The 20041-nt window shown below is 42.9% G+C and overlaps 1 protein-coding gene across 2 annotated transcripts in view; it reads right to left on the bottom strand.

Moving 5' to 3' along the window:
• ETV6 (ETS variant transcription factor 6) overlaps nucleotides 1–20041 on the bottom strand; it is a 156031-nt gene that overhangs the window by 7083 nt on the left and 128907 nt on the right. For both annotated transcript variants that reach the window (XM_081005614.1, XM_081005613.1), the window contains exons 5-7: nucleotides 15830–16375; nucleotides 5837–5979; nucleotides 3101–3201 (exon numbers count right to left, since the gene is read on the bottom strand). In XM_081005614.1, coding sequence (XP_080861740.1) covers nucleotides 3101–3201; nucleotides 5837–5979; nucleotides 15830–16375 — 790 coding nt within the window. The remainder of the gene's footprint in view (nucleotides 1–3100; nucleotides 3202–5836; nucleotides 5980–15829; nucleotides 16376–20041) is intronic.

Raw genomic sequence — 20041 nt, 5'->3', positions numbered from 1 at the left:
CTCTTTAACTCCCACAAAAACCAAAATTCACTACAACGATAATCCCTGCCTTAGCACTTTATACAAAGTATCTGAGGACTTTCAGTTTAACACTCACACAGCAGGGTTGTTCACTTCTGTCTTTACTCCTGCAACTTTCTTTCCTGCACCATCTTCCTCACCGCTGTCGGGATGGAGTGCCTTTTTTCACCCCTCAGCTGTCCGGATCTTGCCAAATTTTCTCCAATATTTCAATGGATAGAAACATCCAATTACAGTGGTACCTCGGGTTACATACGCTTCAAGTTACAGACTCCGCTAACCCAGAAATAGTACCTCTGATTAAGAACTGTCCTTGACGGCTGAACCTGGAGAAAGTCAGATTTGGAGAGATGGAGTACTGTTTGGTCTGGAGATGGGAAGTTGGATAGATCCCCCTATGCAGGGATGTTTTGACTTTTCGGATCTGGCTTTGGGCCAGGGGGAGTTCGGAGTTGTGGGGGCCCTCAATCTTGGAGGGACTTTGAAACATGCCTTTAAATATCTTTTGGATTCTAGTGTCGACTATGGAGAATGGGCTGGCTTGTCGAGAAGGGATAAAGATATTGTCAAGTTGGAGTCTCCCCGAGAGAAAGGAAGGAAATTAAGAATAAGATCAGCAGAAGATAAAGTAAAGTGCAGGTATAAACAAGAAGAAGACCTGCAGAAGGGACATGGAAAAGACTTAAGATCCTCAGATAGAAGGTCACCAGGTTGACAGACTAGATGGATGGAACAGTAAGGACTGACAAAACCCGAGACCAGGAAGAAGAGATGACGGATGAAGATTGGAAGAAAGTTTTAAAAATTCATTTAGAAAATTATTGTAAAATTAATGAGTATTAGAAAAATGTTGGAATGAAACTATTTGGCTTTAGTAGAAATGTTAAAAAGAATTATGTATAAATATGTTTTGTTAAAAAGAATTAGGTATAAATAAGATTTAAGTTTTAAGCTTTAGGGTTTTTTATGGTTAGATAAGGTTAAAATAGATTAAGGTAATCTAATGACAGAATATTGTGAAAGATGGAAAGGATTTGCTGAGATAATTAACAACTAGAATACAAAAAAGGGAGGTGTGAGGAGGTCGATGAAACAAGTTAATGAAAGGTAAGGATTTGGGAATATTGGATTTGCTTTTAAATTTTTTGTTTATTTTTGCTTTTTTGATTCTGATGTATTGTGTGTTTTGTTTTTCTTCTTTTTTTTGACTTTTGTTTTTATTGACTTATATTGTTTAATTTCTTTTTTTGTATACTTTTTTTCCTTTTCTTTTTTCTTGCTTTTTCCTCCTTCTTTCTGTAATTTTAAATTCTTAATAAATATCTTTTTTTAAAAAACAACAACTTTGTTTCAGGATGAGAACAGAAATAGTGCTCTGGCGGCACAGCGGCAGCAGGAGGCCCCATTAGCTAAAGTGGTGCTTCAGGCTAAGAACGGTTTCAGGTTAAGAACGGACCTCCAGAACGAATTAAGTTCTTAACCCGAGGTACCACTGTACAACAGGCAAAAAGGGACTTTCAAAGTGTGTAATTGTAAAGGAAGATACTTGAGCAGCTGTTCTTGGTGAGGATACGGGGCCCCATTAGCTAAAGTGGTGCTTCAGGTTAAGAACAGTTTCAGGTTAAGAACGGACCTCCGGAACGAATTAAGGTTATCACTGTATAATCCAAAATCCATTTTTTCTCTTTGGAAGCTTGCTGCTTTCATCAGAAGCCAGAGACTGCACAACAAAGGATTAGTGGTGCTTTCCCTTTGCGCCCGCAGCTCAATCCCGTCTCCAGTTCTATTAATAAAACCCGAAGAGCAGGAGAGCATGCAAGGGCGCCGCTGGGTGCCACATCCCTCAAGGTAATCCCCTTGAGTTTCCGAGGTCTGCATAGCCTTTGCAGAATGTCTTAAAACCCCCACGTTGCTCGGAATCCCCTGGGGGGTATTCCACGCTTCTTTCTGATGGCCGCGGCTTGCTGGAAGTCCACCTCTACATTTCAGTTTTTAAAAGGGTTTCCCTCTCTACAATCAAGTGGTATATAAATTTTATGAAATAAATAAAATAGTTTGGTGAGCCCCAGCCTAGATGGTGCAGTGGTTTGATTCAGTATAAGGCTGATTCATGTGCTCCTTTTTTAAATGGAAAAAAGAAATGGTCCTCTTGTACCTGCAAAGGTACTGTTTCAGAATGGTTATTTCAGTGGAGGTGTTTACCATTTCTTTATTTCTTTTATTGCACACTCCTTTTATTCCCTCACCACAGCCCCCTCCCTTTGCCCTTCTCCTTTCTCATCGCCCAAGCCCTGCTCCCCAACTCCTCATCAAACCTCTTCAACTCATCTGCACTTCGCTCCACCTGTGCAAGACCTCCCTTCCTGGACTTCCCTGCTACTGCAAGCTCACCTGCCCACTCCACCTCTGCTCACTCATCCACAGGGCCACATCACCCCTTTTGCTCAAACTACCCACGTCCACACCCTTGAGAGATGCTCAACTCTCACTGGCTGCCCCTCTTGCTTCCCCTTCTGCCACAAGCCGTGCTCACTTGCTGTGCCTACCTGTCATTGATGCTTCCCTCACTCTGGAGCATGTGCCACCTGTCACCAGCGTGACAACGGACTAGTACAAATATTATAAAGAGCTATATGCAGTCCTGAAAAAGAAAACCCAGTCCCCTGTTTTGGTCTTAATAGCTCTGAATTTTTTGAAAATGCAATTTTTGGCTTCATGCTTACATTAATGCAATATCGCAAATTCACCACTTGCTGAACATAAGTCACAGTTTGATTTGATTAATCCTCCAAGTGCCAAACTGTCAGCTTTATATGCAGAGCTGCACATATAGTCTACTCAGTGGCCTCATGGAATACTTCAACACTGATAGATATTGAGATATTGGTTTTAATGCTGTGAACTGGTGAACCCATCCCCGGCCTTCAGATATTCAGAAGTTTGGTTTTTAGTCAGGTTAGCTACATTTCTGGAGGGCGATAACGATTCTATTTTATAGCTTCCTCTAACATTATCCATAAGGAAATTTAGAAAAAGAATTTCTTGCAAACAACAAGGATGAAAAATAAGGAATTATCACCTGAACAAAAGTCGTTGTCCTGGCTCCTTTCTGATAATATTTAGTTTATAATAATGGCGCAGGGCTCTAGACATTTTCTCATATGTCATATTTGTTCTGTTCTGTAAAGAAAGAAGAAAAGCATGAAGCAATAATTAAAACATAATAATACAAAGAAAAAGGTGGTTGATGTTTCTGTCTTTCCTTTTGTTCTGTTTCCCACATATATTAGTAGACTACGGAATTGGGGAGGGAATCACTTTATCTCACAATATAATAAAAATCTAATAACGTCATCGCACGGCCCCCAATTGCCTCATCCCAGTCCTTGTTATGCAGGATAGGGAAGAAAAAAGGAAGGCAAAGTGCACAACAGCAGTGGTCATGGCATGGGAGCAAGAAGGGAAGAAAAATGAGAGGGTTTAAAATAATGACAGAAGTTTGAATAAAGCAGCAATGGAGTAAACTAAGAGGGAAATGGTGGTGGTTTGAGTAAAGTATGGACTATTTGTGAACTTCTTGTCCTTTAGCTCTCACACATGAGGCAGCTGAGAACCATAGAATTGGAAGGGATTCCAAGGGTCATCTAGTCCAACCCCCTGCAATGCAGGAATCTCAACTCAAGCATACATGACAGATGGCCATCCAACCTCTGCTTAAAAACCTCCAAGGAAGGAAAGTCCACCACCACCTGGAAGAGGCACAAGTACAGCGAGAAGGGAAGAGCACTGAAAAGAAAAGAATGGTTGTTTTAAACAACAGCAAAGTTTGAAGTGGGGATGGAGAAGCATTGAGAGGAAAACTGATGTTTTAAACAACAGCAACAATTTGTGTAAAGCTAGGTGGGAGAAAAACAGAGGAAAACAGTGGTTTTAAACAACAGCAGAGATTTGAGTAAAGCAGGGATGAGTAGAAAACAGTGGCAATCTTAAACATTGCAGAGGTCTGAGTAGAGCATGCAGGGGAAAACACGGGGGGGGGGGGAGAAGTGGTAGTTGAGTACAGTGACAAGGGAGTTTGGAAAGGCTTGGTTATCTTAGCTTTTTGCTGTTCATTTCAAAGTACCCATCTCTGCTAAGTACCCATCTCTGCTATTTCTCCTTGTTAAAACTGGGGGGGGGGGTTGGGGGGGGGCAAGGGGAAAGCAACCCTCAGTGTATCTCCGTGCCTGGTTTACTAAACCCTGGGCTGCAATTTAAAACAGCCACTTTTTCCTCCTCTGTCCCGCTCTCTTCTTGCTGTACTCAAACTTCCCCCTCATCAGGGCTGGAGTCAGGCGTAGGTCAGCACAACACAATGAATCACTTGAGGCCAGTAAAGTGAATTATTCAAGGAAACAATCCACAGCTCCGGCCTAGTGGTCTCAGAAACTCTTTCTAGGTCTTGCCCTGATGAAGCAGTTGCAAGGACGGAAGGTCCCCAGTGCCCACTAGGACTCCTCCTCTCCAGGGTGTTTCCCGCGCAGTCTTAGGCTATGTCTGCACACAACCCCCCCTCTGCCCCTTTCATTTCTCTGTGTGTCCTAGGAGACCGGGGATGGGGGGAGCTCCAGCAGCAGCAGGAGACTCCCAGGCCTCTTCAGCAGCTTGCCTCTCTGTCTTCTAGTCCCCCTGCCCTCCAGCCCCCACTTCCACCTCAGAGTCTGAACGGTGCTCTGCCACAGCCTCTTCCTGTTCACTAAACCCTGCCACCTCTTCTGCTGTTGACACCTCCTCCTCCCAGTCTTCTCCTTCACACCACTCACTGTTGTCCCACCACCAGTCCCCTGGCTCTGAGCCTTCTTCCCCAGAGGGTTCCCCAGTTGGATCCCCCCCCCACTCCTCTGCTTCCAGCCCGTCCATGACAGCCCTCCTCCATTCCTCAGCTGCCTCATGTGACAGATAAAGGATGTGGAGCTGTCATTCCTGGTACCATTGCCTTCAACAAGAAGTTCTAGAATCAGTGTAATAACTTAGAATAGACAAGCAAATACCCACATATGTACAACATCCATTACTTAACTTAACCTTCTCTAACCGAACAGGATAACTGGCAGACTTGCTCTTAAGATTCTATTCATCTTAGAGATACAGTGATATATATCAGCAAGGCATGTGTGCCTAAAGGGGCTGCAGAAGAGGAGAGGAGGAGGCCTGCAAATGTGGGTGGTCTGTGTGCAAGGGGCAGTTGAGAAAATTAGGGAGGAGGCATGCAATGGGGTTGAAGATGAAAGCGGGGAATGAAAATGTATGCAGAAGAGGAGTGGTGGCAGAAGGTGAAAAGGGTGGTGGCTGCAAGGTGTGGTAGGAGGAAGGTGCAGGAATTAAGATTGTGTGCAAATGGCATTGCACAAAAGGAAGATGCATAGACACAGGAGTGAAGATGAAAACGGATGTAAAGCAGGGCTGCAGCACAGAAGAGTTGTGGCTTCACAAATGGGGCTTGAAAGGTGAAAAGCTCTATTTGTAGCTGCATGGTTTGACAAGGGAAAGCTCTAGGGATGTGGGGGGCTGGGAGGGAGGTTGGCAAGCAGAGTGAGTAAGGATGCAGCCCCTAGTCTACATAAAAAAAAATAAAATCCCAGTTATCACAATTCTGTTACACCCAAGCCATGGACCAAGAAACAGCAACATGCATGGAGCCAGATTGTGTAGATTCTTAGTAGCCCCTGTCTCAGGGACACTGTTGCCTTGAGATCAACACCTCTCCCTTTCTCTGCCCAACATTGCTAGGTTAGGTCAGCAATAATTGGTGTACTCGGGCCAAGCTGCTCTTTACCTTATGGTTTCCCCACAGCCTGGCCAGTCCGTTAGGATCCACTATCCGGAATATTTTGGATTCTCTGTCCTCCCATCGGATGAAGTTTTCGTACCGGCTGTCTGACAGCAGCTGATAGACATAATCCCAAAGGAGCCTGCAGTCTGTGAAGAGGACACAAAGGTTTTGAAAAGACCCACGCCTGGAATGAATTGGGCACCAGGAATGACGCTGACAATTCAGACTTCCACCTAAGAACACCAGAGTTGCCTCGGGAGATCAGATGAGAGGTCCCTTCCATCTCCCACCACCAGAAGCCAGTCAGACGCCTCAGGGAAATTATGAGCAAGATCAGGAAACAGACGACAGTTCCCTGTTGATTGTCCCCAGAATCTGGTATTCAAAGATATACCGTTTCTATATATGAAGGCTTTAGCTATCATGCACATTAGCCTTTGATCAACCATGTATTTGTCCAATTGTTTCTATTAAAAAATTATTACACATTTGAAATAATTTGTTTCTAGAAATTTTGTGTTTTTATCATGATCCTTGTTTGCTAATGTAACAGAAAATTCCATATGTATGTCCCTTAACACTTTTCTCCAACTCAGCATTTGCATAATTCTGTAAAAGCACTGCAATTACTTCAGAGCTATTAAGTAGTTAAATGCCTTCACTTTTGATAATTGGATTGAAATTTCACCCTGGCTAGATCTCTAATTAAAGGTCTAACAGATTATTTAAATTTTGATTACTTCTCCCCTCCTTCTTTCATGCCAGTATTTTTAGATTGGTTAAGCAAAAAGGTTAGTTCTCCCCACTCCTTCAGCTTCATGCAAGTAAATTTTACACCACAGGCATATTCAGTGAGAAATTTAGAATTCAAAAACTGGTTGCAGACCAAAGCTGAGAAATTGTCACACTTCAAAGACAGCTTTTTTTTTCTGAAAGGGGAAGGTTGAATTTCACACCCCATGGGATGGCATTCAGCATAGAATGTATTTATTTATTTGAATTTGTTTGTTGTCTCATCACACTAGTTTTCTAGGTGCCCTATAAATACACTGGTGGACTTACAGCCCCTACTTTATTTAAACATTTCTGTACTGCTTTTCCGCTGAACATGGTCTTTAAATAGCTCATGCCAATATGAAAAGATACAGACAACATATCATTTAAAAGATTCAAATCTACTTTAAAACAAGCCAGCAAACCATAAACATTAATTGAGAAAGAATATGCACAAATAACAGTCTCAAACCAGCTTACAAAAGTATGGCAGAAAAACACTACCATTTACTGATGGAGCAGATCTGGTAAATTTCCTGCAGGAATGAATTCCAGCAGTGACAATGCCTGATTTATAGCACCAGGAAATTTTACCTCAGACAGAAATGGGAATCAAATTATATATATTTCATTTATTATTATAGAGGCAGAATAGATCATTTGTATTATAAAGAAGAGCATATTGTATATACTCTTGAATGTCTTCCTATATATCATGGAATTCTACTCAATATTGATTCAGAGCAGATTCCAACACCTAGTTAGCAGAGTAAAAACTTAAACACGTTGCAGGATTCCCTCCCAAATAGACCAGAGGCAATCAATTGTATTTCATCCAGCAGAGCTTTACTGCTACTGAAGACAAATGAGCATAATGGTCACAAATCCAATACATTCAGGATTGGCCCTGCCCATAAGAAATCCACTTGCAGCAGACTTAACTTACAATAACCTATAATAAGTCTAAACCTCAATGCTAAGCATACTATGTACAGAACACTGCGCCAGAAGAAAAAAAGAGAGAGAAAGTGAAACCGAGGCTCCTTCTGGCCTTACTTTTAGAGTCAGCATGACCTTGACAGAGAACCAGTTTAAACCAGCTGTACTCAGCTTCTCTGAAGGAATAGCCCAAACATCAGGAACCTTCTGCTTGTTTCTTTCACACAGAGAAACTTCCAGAACCCTACACATCAGATCAATACTTTTTGTACTAAGAAATGCAAGCTGACACTAGATGCATGCATAAAAAAGGTGAGGCTGTTGTCAAGCTGCCGTTCACACGGCATAAGTGGCCACATCAGCTCCAGGATGGCAAATGGCAGGCAAGCAAGCAGCACTGGGGGCAACCTGCCCAGGAAAGCCATTTGAGAGAGGAGGGAGAGGGGATTCAAGAGCGGTTTAGCAAGCCACTTTATGAAGCCCCCACTCCTTTATTAGGGGGTGGGGCTTGGGCCAAAGTGCAAGGGGAATGGGAGGGCCTTGGAGCAAAGGGGTGGGGGAGGTATGGGGGAAGGGCAGATGGCAAAGAAGCTGGAGGGTAGTTGGAGACGTTGGAGGGTTGGTGAGCAGGGGGGGGCAGGAGGGGCAGCCCTAGTACTGCACAAAGTCCCTCAATTAGGATTTGATTAATTCTGATTTATCAAGTATTAGATTTAGGTACTGACAAAGTGATACTGACATTAACCCTATCAAGACAAAAGGTTAGAAGAAATTCAACACATGTTGTCTCCCTTAGTAACGACATTTTCTGGGGTACTTCCATATGGGGGCTGCATTTGCAAACTGGTCACTGAAAGATTGCAAACTGGTAGTTGGCAACAGGTTACTTATTCCATTTCCCTCAGTTAAATGGCGAGGAGTCCAAAGCTGTGTGGATGCTACACAATGTATGCAGGAATAACACCTTTAATAATAAACTAAACCTCAGGAAGAACTTTCTGATGGTGAGAGCTGTTTTGTGTGGTGTACTGGTTAAGAAGGACAGATGTCCTAGTGCTCACTGGAAGGACAGATCCTGAAGCTGAGGCTCCAATACTTTGGCCAGAGAAGACTCCCTGGAAAAGACCCTGATGTTGGGAAAGATGGAGGGCACAAGGAGAAGGGGACGGCAGAGGACAAGATGGTTGGACAGTGTTTCTCGAAGCTACAAACATAAGTCTGATCAAACTGCGGGAGGCAGTGGAGGACAGGAGTCCCTGGCGTGTTCTGGTCCATGGGGTCACGAAGAGTCGGACACAACTAAACGACAACAACAACAGTGGTTAAGAGCGGTGGACTCGTAATCTGGGGAACTGGGTTCGCGTCTCCGCTTCTCCACATGCAGCTGCTGGGTGCCCTTGGTCTAGCCACACTTCTCTGAAGTCTCTCAGCCTCACTCACCTCACACAGTGTTTGTTGTGGGGGAGGAAGAGAAAGGAGATTGTTAGCCACCTTGAGACTCCTTCGGGTAGTGATAACTTCTGAGTGTGGACTTCCGGGGTGGCGCCATCAGCAATGGCGAACTCCCTCTGATCTGGAGGGACTAGCTCCACGCGAAACGGGTCTTTTCCGCTACAGCGAAGCGGGGACCCTTTCAAAAATCACAGGCGGATGAAGCCTGTGACCATGGGACTCGGCGGGCACCCTTAGCGCCCCCCCAACCCGCAAAGGAACCCACTAACGGGCTCCAAAGCGAAGAGGGGGAAGTGGCGCGGTGCTGAGAGTCAACTTCTATTTCCGTGGAGTGAAGCCGCATAGCTGTTGCCGGAGAGCGCTGCCTTTTTCCTGGGACAATTTGGCTTCTAAAATAATCACCCGTGAGTACTTAAATTTCGGACAATTGGACTTTAAATAAGGACTTGCGAGCAGAAAGGAATTGGACTTAAAAATTTACTTCAATTTGGCACTGAAACGGGAAGGTCTAAACAGGAAGTCAGCCTTCCGTTTCTTTGTAGACAGAATAAAGCAAAGACAACGTAAACTAGAGCTCAGAAAATAGCTTCTAAAAGATTAACTTTCATCATTTTAAAATTGTTGAACCCCCCTTCGGAAGCAGGAGAAGAAGGGGGATCTTTTTCGGACTGTTTAAACCTGCAGAAGTGAGTTTAAAGTAAAGTAACTTTCCACCGTCCTGATCCTGGAGCGGGGTGTCAGGACTGACGTTTGAAGCTCATTGACCAGAGACAAACATTTTTGACAGATAGCTAAAAGAAGAGAAACATAGTGATTCCACTGTTCCCTTTCGCATTTTAAAGGAACAAATATTGACAAAATATCTCAAAAAGGAAACTTTGTTGCTAGATTTGTACTTAAAAGAAAGAACAAATAGAAGTTTTCCCCCTAGAGGGAGACTGTGAAACTGTAACTAACTTCAGGGAGCTTGCAGTTGGTACAGATTACAATCGTGGGAATAGACTTGTGACCTTGTAGGACAATGTACTCTGAAGCTCTGTGGTGTGCTCTCTGTAAAACAAATGCCCTACTGGAACAGTTAAATGAGAAGACGGATTTGATGACTAATGCGGTCAGAATTTTTGAACAGGCAGTGGGAAACTATATGGAGCCCACCCAGGAATCAAATCAGGAGTGTGCCCTGACAGAACAGATGAGAGAAGAGGATGTTGCTGAATTTTGGGCGCCAGAGATGGAGGGAGCTGTGGCCCTGCAGGAACATGAGGTTTTGGACTTGACAAATGAACTTGGAAAAAGCCAGATTTGGAAAGATAAAGTTTGGACTGGTTTGGAAATGGGGGGTTGGATAGACCCCCCTATGCAGGGATGTTTGGACTTTCCAAGTCTGGCAATGGGCCGTGAGATGTTTGGGGCTGTGGGGGTTCTTAATTTTGGAGGGATTCTGAAACATGTTTTCAAATACCACATGGAGTTTAGTCTGGTCTTTGGAAAAGGGGCTGATTTGTTGAAAAGGGTTAAAAACATTACCAAGCTGGAGTTCCCACGAGTGAAAGGAGAATATGAAGAAGAGCCGCGGAAGGGACATGGAAGAGACTTAAGGGCCTCGGATATAAGGTTATCAGGTTAATGCGCTGGATCAATTGGATAAAAAGGACTGACAAAACCCGGGACCAGGAGGAAAGGACGCTGGATGAAGATTGGATTGTTTTTATTTCTTTTTTTATTATTAGGATTGTTTTATAAAATTGATGAATGTTAGAAAAATGTTGGAACGAAATTACTTGGCTCTAGCAAAAATGTTTAAAGAATTAGGTAAGAATATTATGGTTATGAGAAGTTGGTAAAAATAAGATTTAAGTTTTAAGGTTTTCTATGAGATAAGATGAAAATAGATTAAGGTAATGTAATGACAGAATATTATGAAATATGGAAAGGATTTGCTGCGATAATTAATAACTAGGATACAAAAAAAGGGAGGAGGAGGAGGTCAAAGAAAGAAGGTAATGAAAGTTGAGGATTCGAGAATGATGGATTTGTTTTTATCTGTTTGTGGTGTATTTTTGTTTTTTGAATCTGCATTGTTTGATGTGGTTTGTTTTCTCTTTTTTTCTTTTTTTTCTTTTTTTGCTGTGGTTTTTTTTCCTGTAATTTTAAAAAATTTCAATAAATATTTTTTTAAAAAAGATAACTTCTGAGTGTGTTGAGAATTTCAGCTTGTATCTGCTCAGGGATCATGTCTTAGGTTCAGTCTCTGACTCGTGGTCTGTTGGAAGTCTTTTCAAAGTTTTGGAATGAAGCAAAGGGCTGTATGGTTTACATGATACCTCCTAAATGTTTGCTAATGCATTGTATATCTTTGCCATCTCCATAGTTTTCTGGGGAACTTGGAGGAATGAAATAGCTGGGGTGAAAGTGAAGGAAACACCAGAGCACATGTTAGGGCTTATTCCACAGCAGTGGTGTCAGAAGAGGGCTTCTCTGCTTCTATTGTGTCTATGCAATGTTGGCTGCAGGATGCTTTTAGGGGCTGGGAAGCATTCTGAATGTTATAATTCATTAATATAATTACCATTCTTGTTGGGGAATGTGAATTATGGGAATACGATGCACCGAACTAATTGCCTAAGTGCATGGCAGAATATAAAAAAGTAGTTTCATAGCTAGGTTGGTTGCATAAGGCTACAGGAATCAGGGAGCCTGGGAACTGAAATGCACGGCCAGGAGGCACCAAAGATGAAAGAACAAGGCAGATGGAACTAAGTGCTGCCTTGTTCTTTATTTCTTGGCTATGACTAGCACCAAGCAAATATTCATGACTTGCTTGGAACCCTGAAGCCAAAAACAGCAAAGAAGGAGCAGCTTCCCACAGCAGACAGGTATTTCCAGTACAAGACCTTTCTCAAGCATATGTTTTTTCTACAAATCCAGGACTGGTCAAAACAGAATTCATAAACGCGGGACACTGAGTCATACCTGAATCGCCCTGTGATCTTCATATGAAGGGTGGTATATAATAATAATAATAATAATAATAATAATAATAATAATAATAATTCTATATAGTTAGCATTTGAATTTGTTCTAGTAGGGAAAGTAGCCATTGTGTGTGTGTGTAGGGGGTGGAAGTTAATCCCTCCACCTCAGTGCTGTGGCCCAGACCCAATTTCACCCCACCCATGTTTGCTTTTCAAGTAAATTAAAAGAGAGATAAGCAATCATAAATCTCTCCTGTCTCATCTAGGTGATGAGTGTTTGCGGGATTAATTGTTAAAATAAATGGAGAGGGGAAAACTTGCATGGAAGTTTCTTATGACTGAAGGGATGTTTTGCTTTATTATACAGTGATATAGGTTGGTTGTGCTTCTACATTCTTATTTTACACATCAGATAGAACTTTCATTGATATACCTTGGCTGTTTGTCCAGCTAAGCAGACTTCCTAGCAGATTACGTTTCATTCAGACTAACCAGATTAGCTGGGGGAAAGCTAAGCAGTCCTGCCATTTCCTTCTTGCTTTATCACTTTGCGTGAAGTATCAGAACCCCCTTTTAGTTTCTTTTGAGTGTTGCTTTTTAATTAAAAGTCAGCAAAAAATGCTTCAGTGTTCAACAATGGAAAAATGTTTCATAGATTTCGTATAAAAATATTTGATGTATGCAAATGAGCAGCAGTCTCTTAAAATGAGACATGGCTTCAGCAAGCGCTGCAAAACTGGTTAGACGATGAAAGCCCTGCCTTTGAGGAATAGTTACGGTTTCTCTGGGCTGCAGGTAGTAAAATGCCACCTGATTAATTCTGTTGGTTGGGGGCAGGGAAGAGCAGTGTTAAACAGTAAGCCCTATCATCAATTTATCAGTTTAATGACCTGCTCCAGGTTTCTGTGGGCTCCTTTCAACCTCTCCCCCCCCCACCTCATGGCTTCAGTAGTGGTCACTGCTTTCAGTCCTCCCTCGTGAGCATGCCAGCACAACAGGTCAGCATTGATAGCAAAAGTCACACTACAATCTCTCCAATGCCTCAGTGATCTCCAATATGCAGTGGGAGATCTCCTCAGCGGTCCTTGCGCTCTGGGGCAAGTTCCCATTTCCCCATTCGAAACAAGGATTGTTCCATGATCCCTTGTCCGTAGTGGGCCCTCTGCTGCTCTGGGAATGTTGGAAGGAGCCCTGTTATCCCAGTCACTGACTCACGGTTCAGACTAATGAGACTGTTCTCCTGAGTTCTTACACTTGTGTCAATGGGCGCTATGCAAGTACAAGTAGACACAATAAGGGCCTGCATAAATCATAAATCCTCATCCACTAGTACAGACCCTGTGCACATCCAGTCACATTGGGCCAGTTCTCGCCTTCCACTGAAGACATGGCAGTCAAGCGATGGCAACAGCCGCTATAAACACTCCCCACTTCCATGCATTTATTAAATATATAGAAGAGGGCTAATGTTCCAAGCTGAAATATTTAGTATTTAGGTGAATTACCATATTTTTCTGTGTATAAGACCATAATTTTTTTGCTTTAAAAAATTTGGCAAAAATTGGGGGTCATCCTATACATGGATAGTAAACGCAGAGGGAAGAGTGCATGTGATCTGTGGCGGCAAGTGGGCAGGCGATTGCTGTTGGCAAGCAGATGTGTGACTGGTGGCTGTGGCAAGCGTGCGAGCAGGTGATTGGCAGCGAGCGGGTGGGTGGTTGGGTGATCGGTGGCAAGTGATTGGCAGTGGCGACCTCCCCCACAAAAACCTCAACAACTGAAGGGCAATCTCCCCCCCAATAAATATTGATTTCTTAATTTGGGGTTCAAAAATTAGGGGTAGTCTTATACATGGAAAAATATGGTGATACACACAAGTGAGCAACAGTCTTTTCCCCTCTTTTAAAACTGCTTCAAGCCTACAAATATGCTGAAGAATCTCTCTCTGGCTCAAGGATTTTAAAAGGCCTAGTGAACTTCACTCATCTGGAAGTCAGCCTTGAAAGGAAAGTATCACAGACCTCATTTCTGGTAAAAACTGGTATGGAGATCTACAGTCGTACCTTGCTTCTTGAACGGAATCCGTTCCGGAAGTCTGTTCGACTTCCAAAAACGTTCAGAAACCAAGGTGCAGCTTCTGATTGGCTGCAGGAGCTTCCTGCACTCCAATGGAAGCCGTGTCGGACATTCGGCTTCCAAAAAACGTTCGCAAATTGAAACACTTACTTCCGGGTTTGTGGCATTCGGGAGCCAAAACATTTGAGTCACAAGGAGTTTTAAACCAAGGTACAACTGTAGCAGTATTGACAGCTTAGTCCCAAAACAGCCACCATTTAATTCTCAACGTTGAGTTCAAGAGAGAAACAAGCAAGCAAGGAAGCAAACCCAAAAGAGCTGTTTTTGCAATAGCTGCAAGCATTGCAACCCCTTGTAGGTATAAGACTCTGGATTTCTCTACTCTGGAGGCTCTTTCTAGTGAATAGGTGCACTGCCCTCTCATGCTTCCTTTGAAAAGGGAGGGAGTTTCAAGGAACAGCAGATTGTTCGACAGCCTGTCACATTTTTGTTGTTGCTGCTGTAATGCTGCAAGGAAGGAATAGCAATTCAGTAGGCAAGGACACAACATTATTGAATGCCAATTGGGAAGGCCTGTTTGTTTGATTTGTTTTTGAGTTACTGCTAAGAGCTGCTTGCTTCCATAAAAAAGTTTTCACACAAACTGTGCAACGTGGTAACTACCAGCTCAGGAGATGTTGCTGCTGCTTCCATGAACCCCAAAATACAGAATGTTGTCGTTTCTTCAGTTCAGAGATGGAAATGGGCAATTACCTACCAGTTGTTGAATTTCTGCTAGGGTTGCCATATTTCAATAAAGTTCAGTAAGTGACAACAGGGGTTCTCATACATCCAGATTTTCCCAGACATTTTGCCGATTTCTGCCTGGACGCTGCTTCCGATAGCAGTATTCAGTGTATGTTCAGGAAACTCCAGATGTGTGGCAACCCTAATTTCTACCTTACATACACTGCTCACACAAGTAGACTGCTGATGTGAGCAGGTATCTGTGGAAGTGAGCAACTGCTTGATTAAACTGAGTCTGACTCTCAGATTCATGAAGGGTCACAACCCTACGGACTGAGCTTCACATTATAATAAATGCAGAATGGCCCATTTAAAACAGCAGGCCTGCATTGTACAATGTATAACTGTCACAGACCGGGAAGGAAAACCTGTGGGCAGGCCATTTTTTATTGTTTCACAGTGCTTACTAATGTTTAGGTAAATCGTAAAGAAGATTAATAATAACTTATTAGAACCCCTTTATGTTTGCACTGGCAGAAGAGAAATTCAGATCCCTCCTTCCTAGAGCCAATCCAAGCAAATAAGGAATGTGAATCTCTGTTAAATTTAATACAATAGAATTAAGCATTCTCTCACTGGAAGCCTTCAAACTTAACAGCAGTTAGATTTACCTGGGCCATGCTCATTCATTTAACCCGTTGCAGTATTAATTTGTTTGCTGGGAAACCATGACATGTAATAATACATAAAATGAATGTATTTTGAGGAATGATGTTCATGGGAAAACGCAAGGAAGATTAATCAGGAGCTGGTGGTCGTTACTTTGTCAGAAAGACCATCCATAACTTTGGGGATTTGGGTTCTAAGAACAATATGATGGCAGATCACCATAAAGTAAATACCTTTATTTACCCATTTGCTTCTATAGTACCTTCAACCTATGGACTTCTGTTTGTCTTCTAATGAAATTAACAAATTTCCCAAGCATCAGCCCTTGGGAAAATGTATGGTAGATACCAAAGAAAATACATGACTTGGAATATATCATACTAACCTGCTATCCTTCCAATTGGCATTGCATGCTCTTCAGGGGGAGAGACGGAGACCATGATGTGATTCATGTATGCTAATTCTTCCCGATGGGACAGGTTGATGGGTTTCACCTCTCTGTGCATCCCATCTTCAGACAACCTGGAGGCTTTGAAATCCACAGAGTGCCTGGGGTTCAGTATCAAGGGGTGCATGATGGGGCTGGGCATCAGCTGAATCACCCTTGTGTTTTCCTGGCGGGGACTGGAAGGCTTCTGAAGCACTTCGGAAGGGGTTGGGCAGTGGTTATTCTCAATAGGGGACACTGAGAGAGGGTAAGACTCTTGGCTATTGTTCTCCTGGTGGTGCCTCATTCCCGAGAGCCGATCAGCTGGTGAGAGGCGACGAATAGTGTTCTCCAAGGGGGATTTCAATGACCGCTGCTCAGGTTCTGGTGAAGGCCTGTGGTTGGCACTAATGGGGGATCTAGAGCGATGCAATAATTCAATGGTAGGAGGGTTGTGATGCATTGTGTCAGCTGATTGTCTTGAAGGTCTCTGGACAAAGTTGTCTGTATAGCAAAAGAAAAAGAAAGAAAAAAGTTGTGTATTCTGCGATAGGCAGGAATGGCCAACTGGGAGCTCATAGGTAACACGCAGGACTTTTTTTCAGCCTGAGCTCACTGGAACTCAGTTCTGGCACCTCTCAGATGGGCGCCATTGCCATTATAAGCGAACAAGGGAGGCATTCATGGTGAGTTCTGGCACCTCTTTTTCCTGAAAAATAGTACTGGTGACACATACTGGTGACGCAATTTTAACTGGAACCTTTGGTTCCAGCCAAATACTAACTAAGGTGGAGTAAACAATGCCCATATTTGTTCTCTCAAGGACAAAAACATTGTTTTGAAAAGATGAGACAAATATATTCATACCATGATAGGCTTTAAGATAGAGCATATGGACTGTGTTGACTCCCCATAAAAATGTTAAAATTCTATGCCAAGAAAAGCTGTCTTATATGACTTGCAACCATGATGCAAATTGTATCACATTTTGCATCAACTATTCTGCAAAATTTACCCTGGTTTTGCTAGACCTGTGGAGACAAGAACACTGGTGTCCTTTCTCCAAACCCTGAAAGCACTGTTCTCTCAGGCTTCTGAGATGTCAGCAGTGTAGCTATAAGATCTGGAAACTTGCTTAAAAAAAAAAAGAAAATGAAAGAAAGTAAAGACTCTCAGAAAGGAGAGCCCACTGTTCCATACTTTTTGTGGTCCTCTGCAATTATGGCATACACAGAGTCCTATACCACTTTACACTTATGATAAAGTTATGTTGTTCAGTAAAAAAATTCTGTTATACACACCCAGAACATTGTGGCTATCATCCAATTAATTTCGATTAAAAACAGATCCATTTATTTCAATTAATGAAATAGTGGAAATTGCATGATGTCTTGATGTGGAAAGTACACTGTTAAAACCATTTATTTAAGCCTTGCTCCACGTTCATCACTTAATAGAAATAATTAAAAATGTACAAAGCAAACATATGGCCACATTAAAAAAACATCCTTAATGGAGCTAAAACAATTTTCAGCCTTTTCATGGCACTCCAAATCTGCCACACCTTGCCGTATGCATCTAGATTAGGTTGTTGTATTTGCTCCTTCTCTTCCTCAGTCTGTGGCTACCACTGCTGTCTTAAAGGGTCTGTTCAAAAAGAACAGAGTGGTGCCTTACTTCTAAAATACAATTGCCATGAGGTGCAAGCAAAAGGCCTCTTTGAAGCCCTGTGAACTCGGCTTCCAAAGTTCTGCTTCCCCCGCACAAGCTCTGTGACCTTAGGCTGACTCCAGGCCCACTCATCAGGCTGTCCACCTCCCAATGGATCTTGCCAGCAACCACCAGTTTCCTTGTTACTGCTCAGGAGGAAGCGACATTGGTGTGGATTTTATGATTCACATGCCCCAAATCATAAACAAGAAAGGTCTGTCTTTGTCTGACTACTCAGGTCAGTAATAACGAAATGGGCACAAGGAAGTGAAACTTCAGAGCCAGGCCATGCCCTGTCTGCGGTGACTGAACAACAATGTCTTAAAACTGGTCTTGCAAAGAAATAACCCTTTAAGCATATTTCAGAGCCACCAGATTACCTAGTTGATGTGAACACAGCAAGTCATGATTTTTGTCCAAGGAGGAGTCGGGTGCAGCCGACAGAGTGGGGGCTTGGACTGCAAAGTTCCAACCCTGAAGCCCATTGGGTGGCTTTGGGTACTGCTTCTCTGCCTAGACTACCAGACAGGGTGGCTATGAGGGTGAAATGGGAAGCTGCTTTGAGTCCTTAGGGAAATAGTAGGCATATAAATGAGTTTAAAAAACAAAAACAAACAAACCCCAAAATGATGTTGTAATGTGTAGAGTACAGCTGGGCATATAGTTCGCTGGATCTCATTAAGATTTCCAGAAATCTCAATTTTAAAAAAAGTTTCTACTTCACATGGCAACACAGATACGCTCAGAAAAGCAGCAGAAATTAGGATGAAAGAAAATGTCTGTACAGTGGTACCTTGGGTTACAGACACTTCAGGTTACGTGATTTCGGGTTGCGCACCGCGCTGAACCCGGAAGTACCAAAACGGGTTACTTCCATGTTTCGGTGCTCACACATGCGCAGAGGCACTACATCACGCTTTGTGCATGTGCAGAAGTGCCTAATTGCAACCCACGCGTGTGCAGACATGGCGCTGCGGGTTGCAAACGTTCATCCCACACGGATCACGTTTGCAACCCGAGATTCCACTGTAGTTGTATGACCATACAGAACTCAATGTGAATTACTTTTGAGAATTATTTCTGGGTGGGATTATAGACTTGCATTGTGTTTCTCTTTCTCTTTCTGCATCTGGGTTAAGTTTTTTGCATGTCAAGGTCACAATAACCAAGTAAGAAACATTTCACCATATGCAGTATACACGTGCACCCACTACACGTTATTTGCCATATGCATGGAAATAAATGCAAAATATTGATTGATAGGACATCACTTCAATTGATCTCACATCTCCTTAAAACTCTGCCCTTCTGTCAGGAAATGATAGTAAAGTGATGGCAAGATATGGTTCTCTGATGTGCTCTCATAAGGAAGGTATGAGCCTTCCAGAAGAAAAGGTGGTTCACACATCAACCTCTCATCAGAAGAAAAGGTGGTTCACACATCAATCTCTGGAAGGCATTGGAATTTTGCCAAATAAATGTTTCTGTCATGAATGATCAGGCTCTGCAATGAAATTGGTGCCATCTAGAAGGCTTCCTGATCTAGAAGGCTTCCTGGGAGTGCCTGATCACCTCATCTGTCTCCTGAGAAATCTCTATGTGGGACAAGAAGCTACAGTTAGAACTGGATATGGAACAACTGATCTAGAAGGCTTCCTGGGAGTGCCTGATCACCTCATCTGTCTCCTGAGAAATCTCTATGTGGGACAAGAAGCTACAGTTAGAACTGGATATGGAACAACTGATTGGTTCAAAATTGGGAAAGGAGTGCGGCAAGGCTGTATATTGTCTCCCTGCTTATTTAACTTATATGCAGAATTCATCATGCGAAAGGCTGGGCTGGATGAATCCCTAGCCGGAATTAAGATCGCCGGAAGAAAAATCAACAACCTCAGATATGCAGATGACACAACCTTGATGGCAGAAAGTGAGGAGGAATTAAAGAACCTTTTAATGAGGGTGAAAGAGGAGAGTGCAAAATATGGTCTGAAGCTCAACATCAAAAAAACGAAGATCATGGCCACTGGTCCCATCACCTCCTGGCAAATAGAAGGGGAAGAAATGGAGGCAGGGAGAGATTTTACTTTCTTGGGCTCCATGATCACTGCAGATGGTGAAAGCAGTCACGAAATTAAAAGACGCCTGCTCCTTGGGAGAAAGGCGATGGCAAACCTTGACAGCATCTTAAAAAGCAGAGATATCACCTTGCCAACAAAGGTCCGTATAGTTAAAGCCATGGTTTTCCCAGTAGTGATGTATGGAAGTGAGAGCTGGACCATAAAAGAAGGCTGATCGCTGAAGAATTGATGCTTTTGAATTATGGTGCTGGAGGAGACTCTTGAGAGTCCCATGGACTGCAAGAAAATCAAACCTATCCATTCTTAAGGAAATCAGCCCTGAGTGCTCACTGGAAGGACAGATCGTGAAGCTGAGGCTCCAATACTTTGGCCACCTCATGAG

This window comes from Podarcis pityusensis, assembly GCF_964106645.2.
Source record: "Podarcis pityusensis genome assembly, chromosome: 5".
Lineage (NCBI taxonomy): Eukaryota > Metazoa > Chordata > Lepidosauria > Squamata > Lacertidae > Podarcis > Podarcis pityusensis.
The sequence above is the reverse complement of the archived record's forward strand: the minus strand, read 5'-3'. Positions and strand labels throughout refer to the sequence as shown.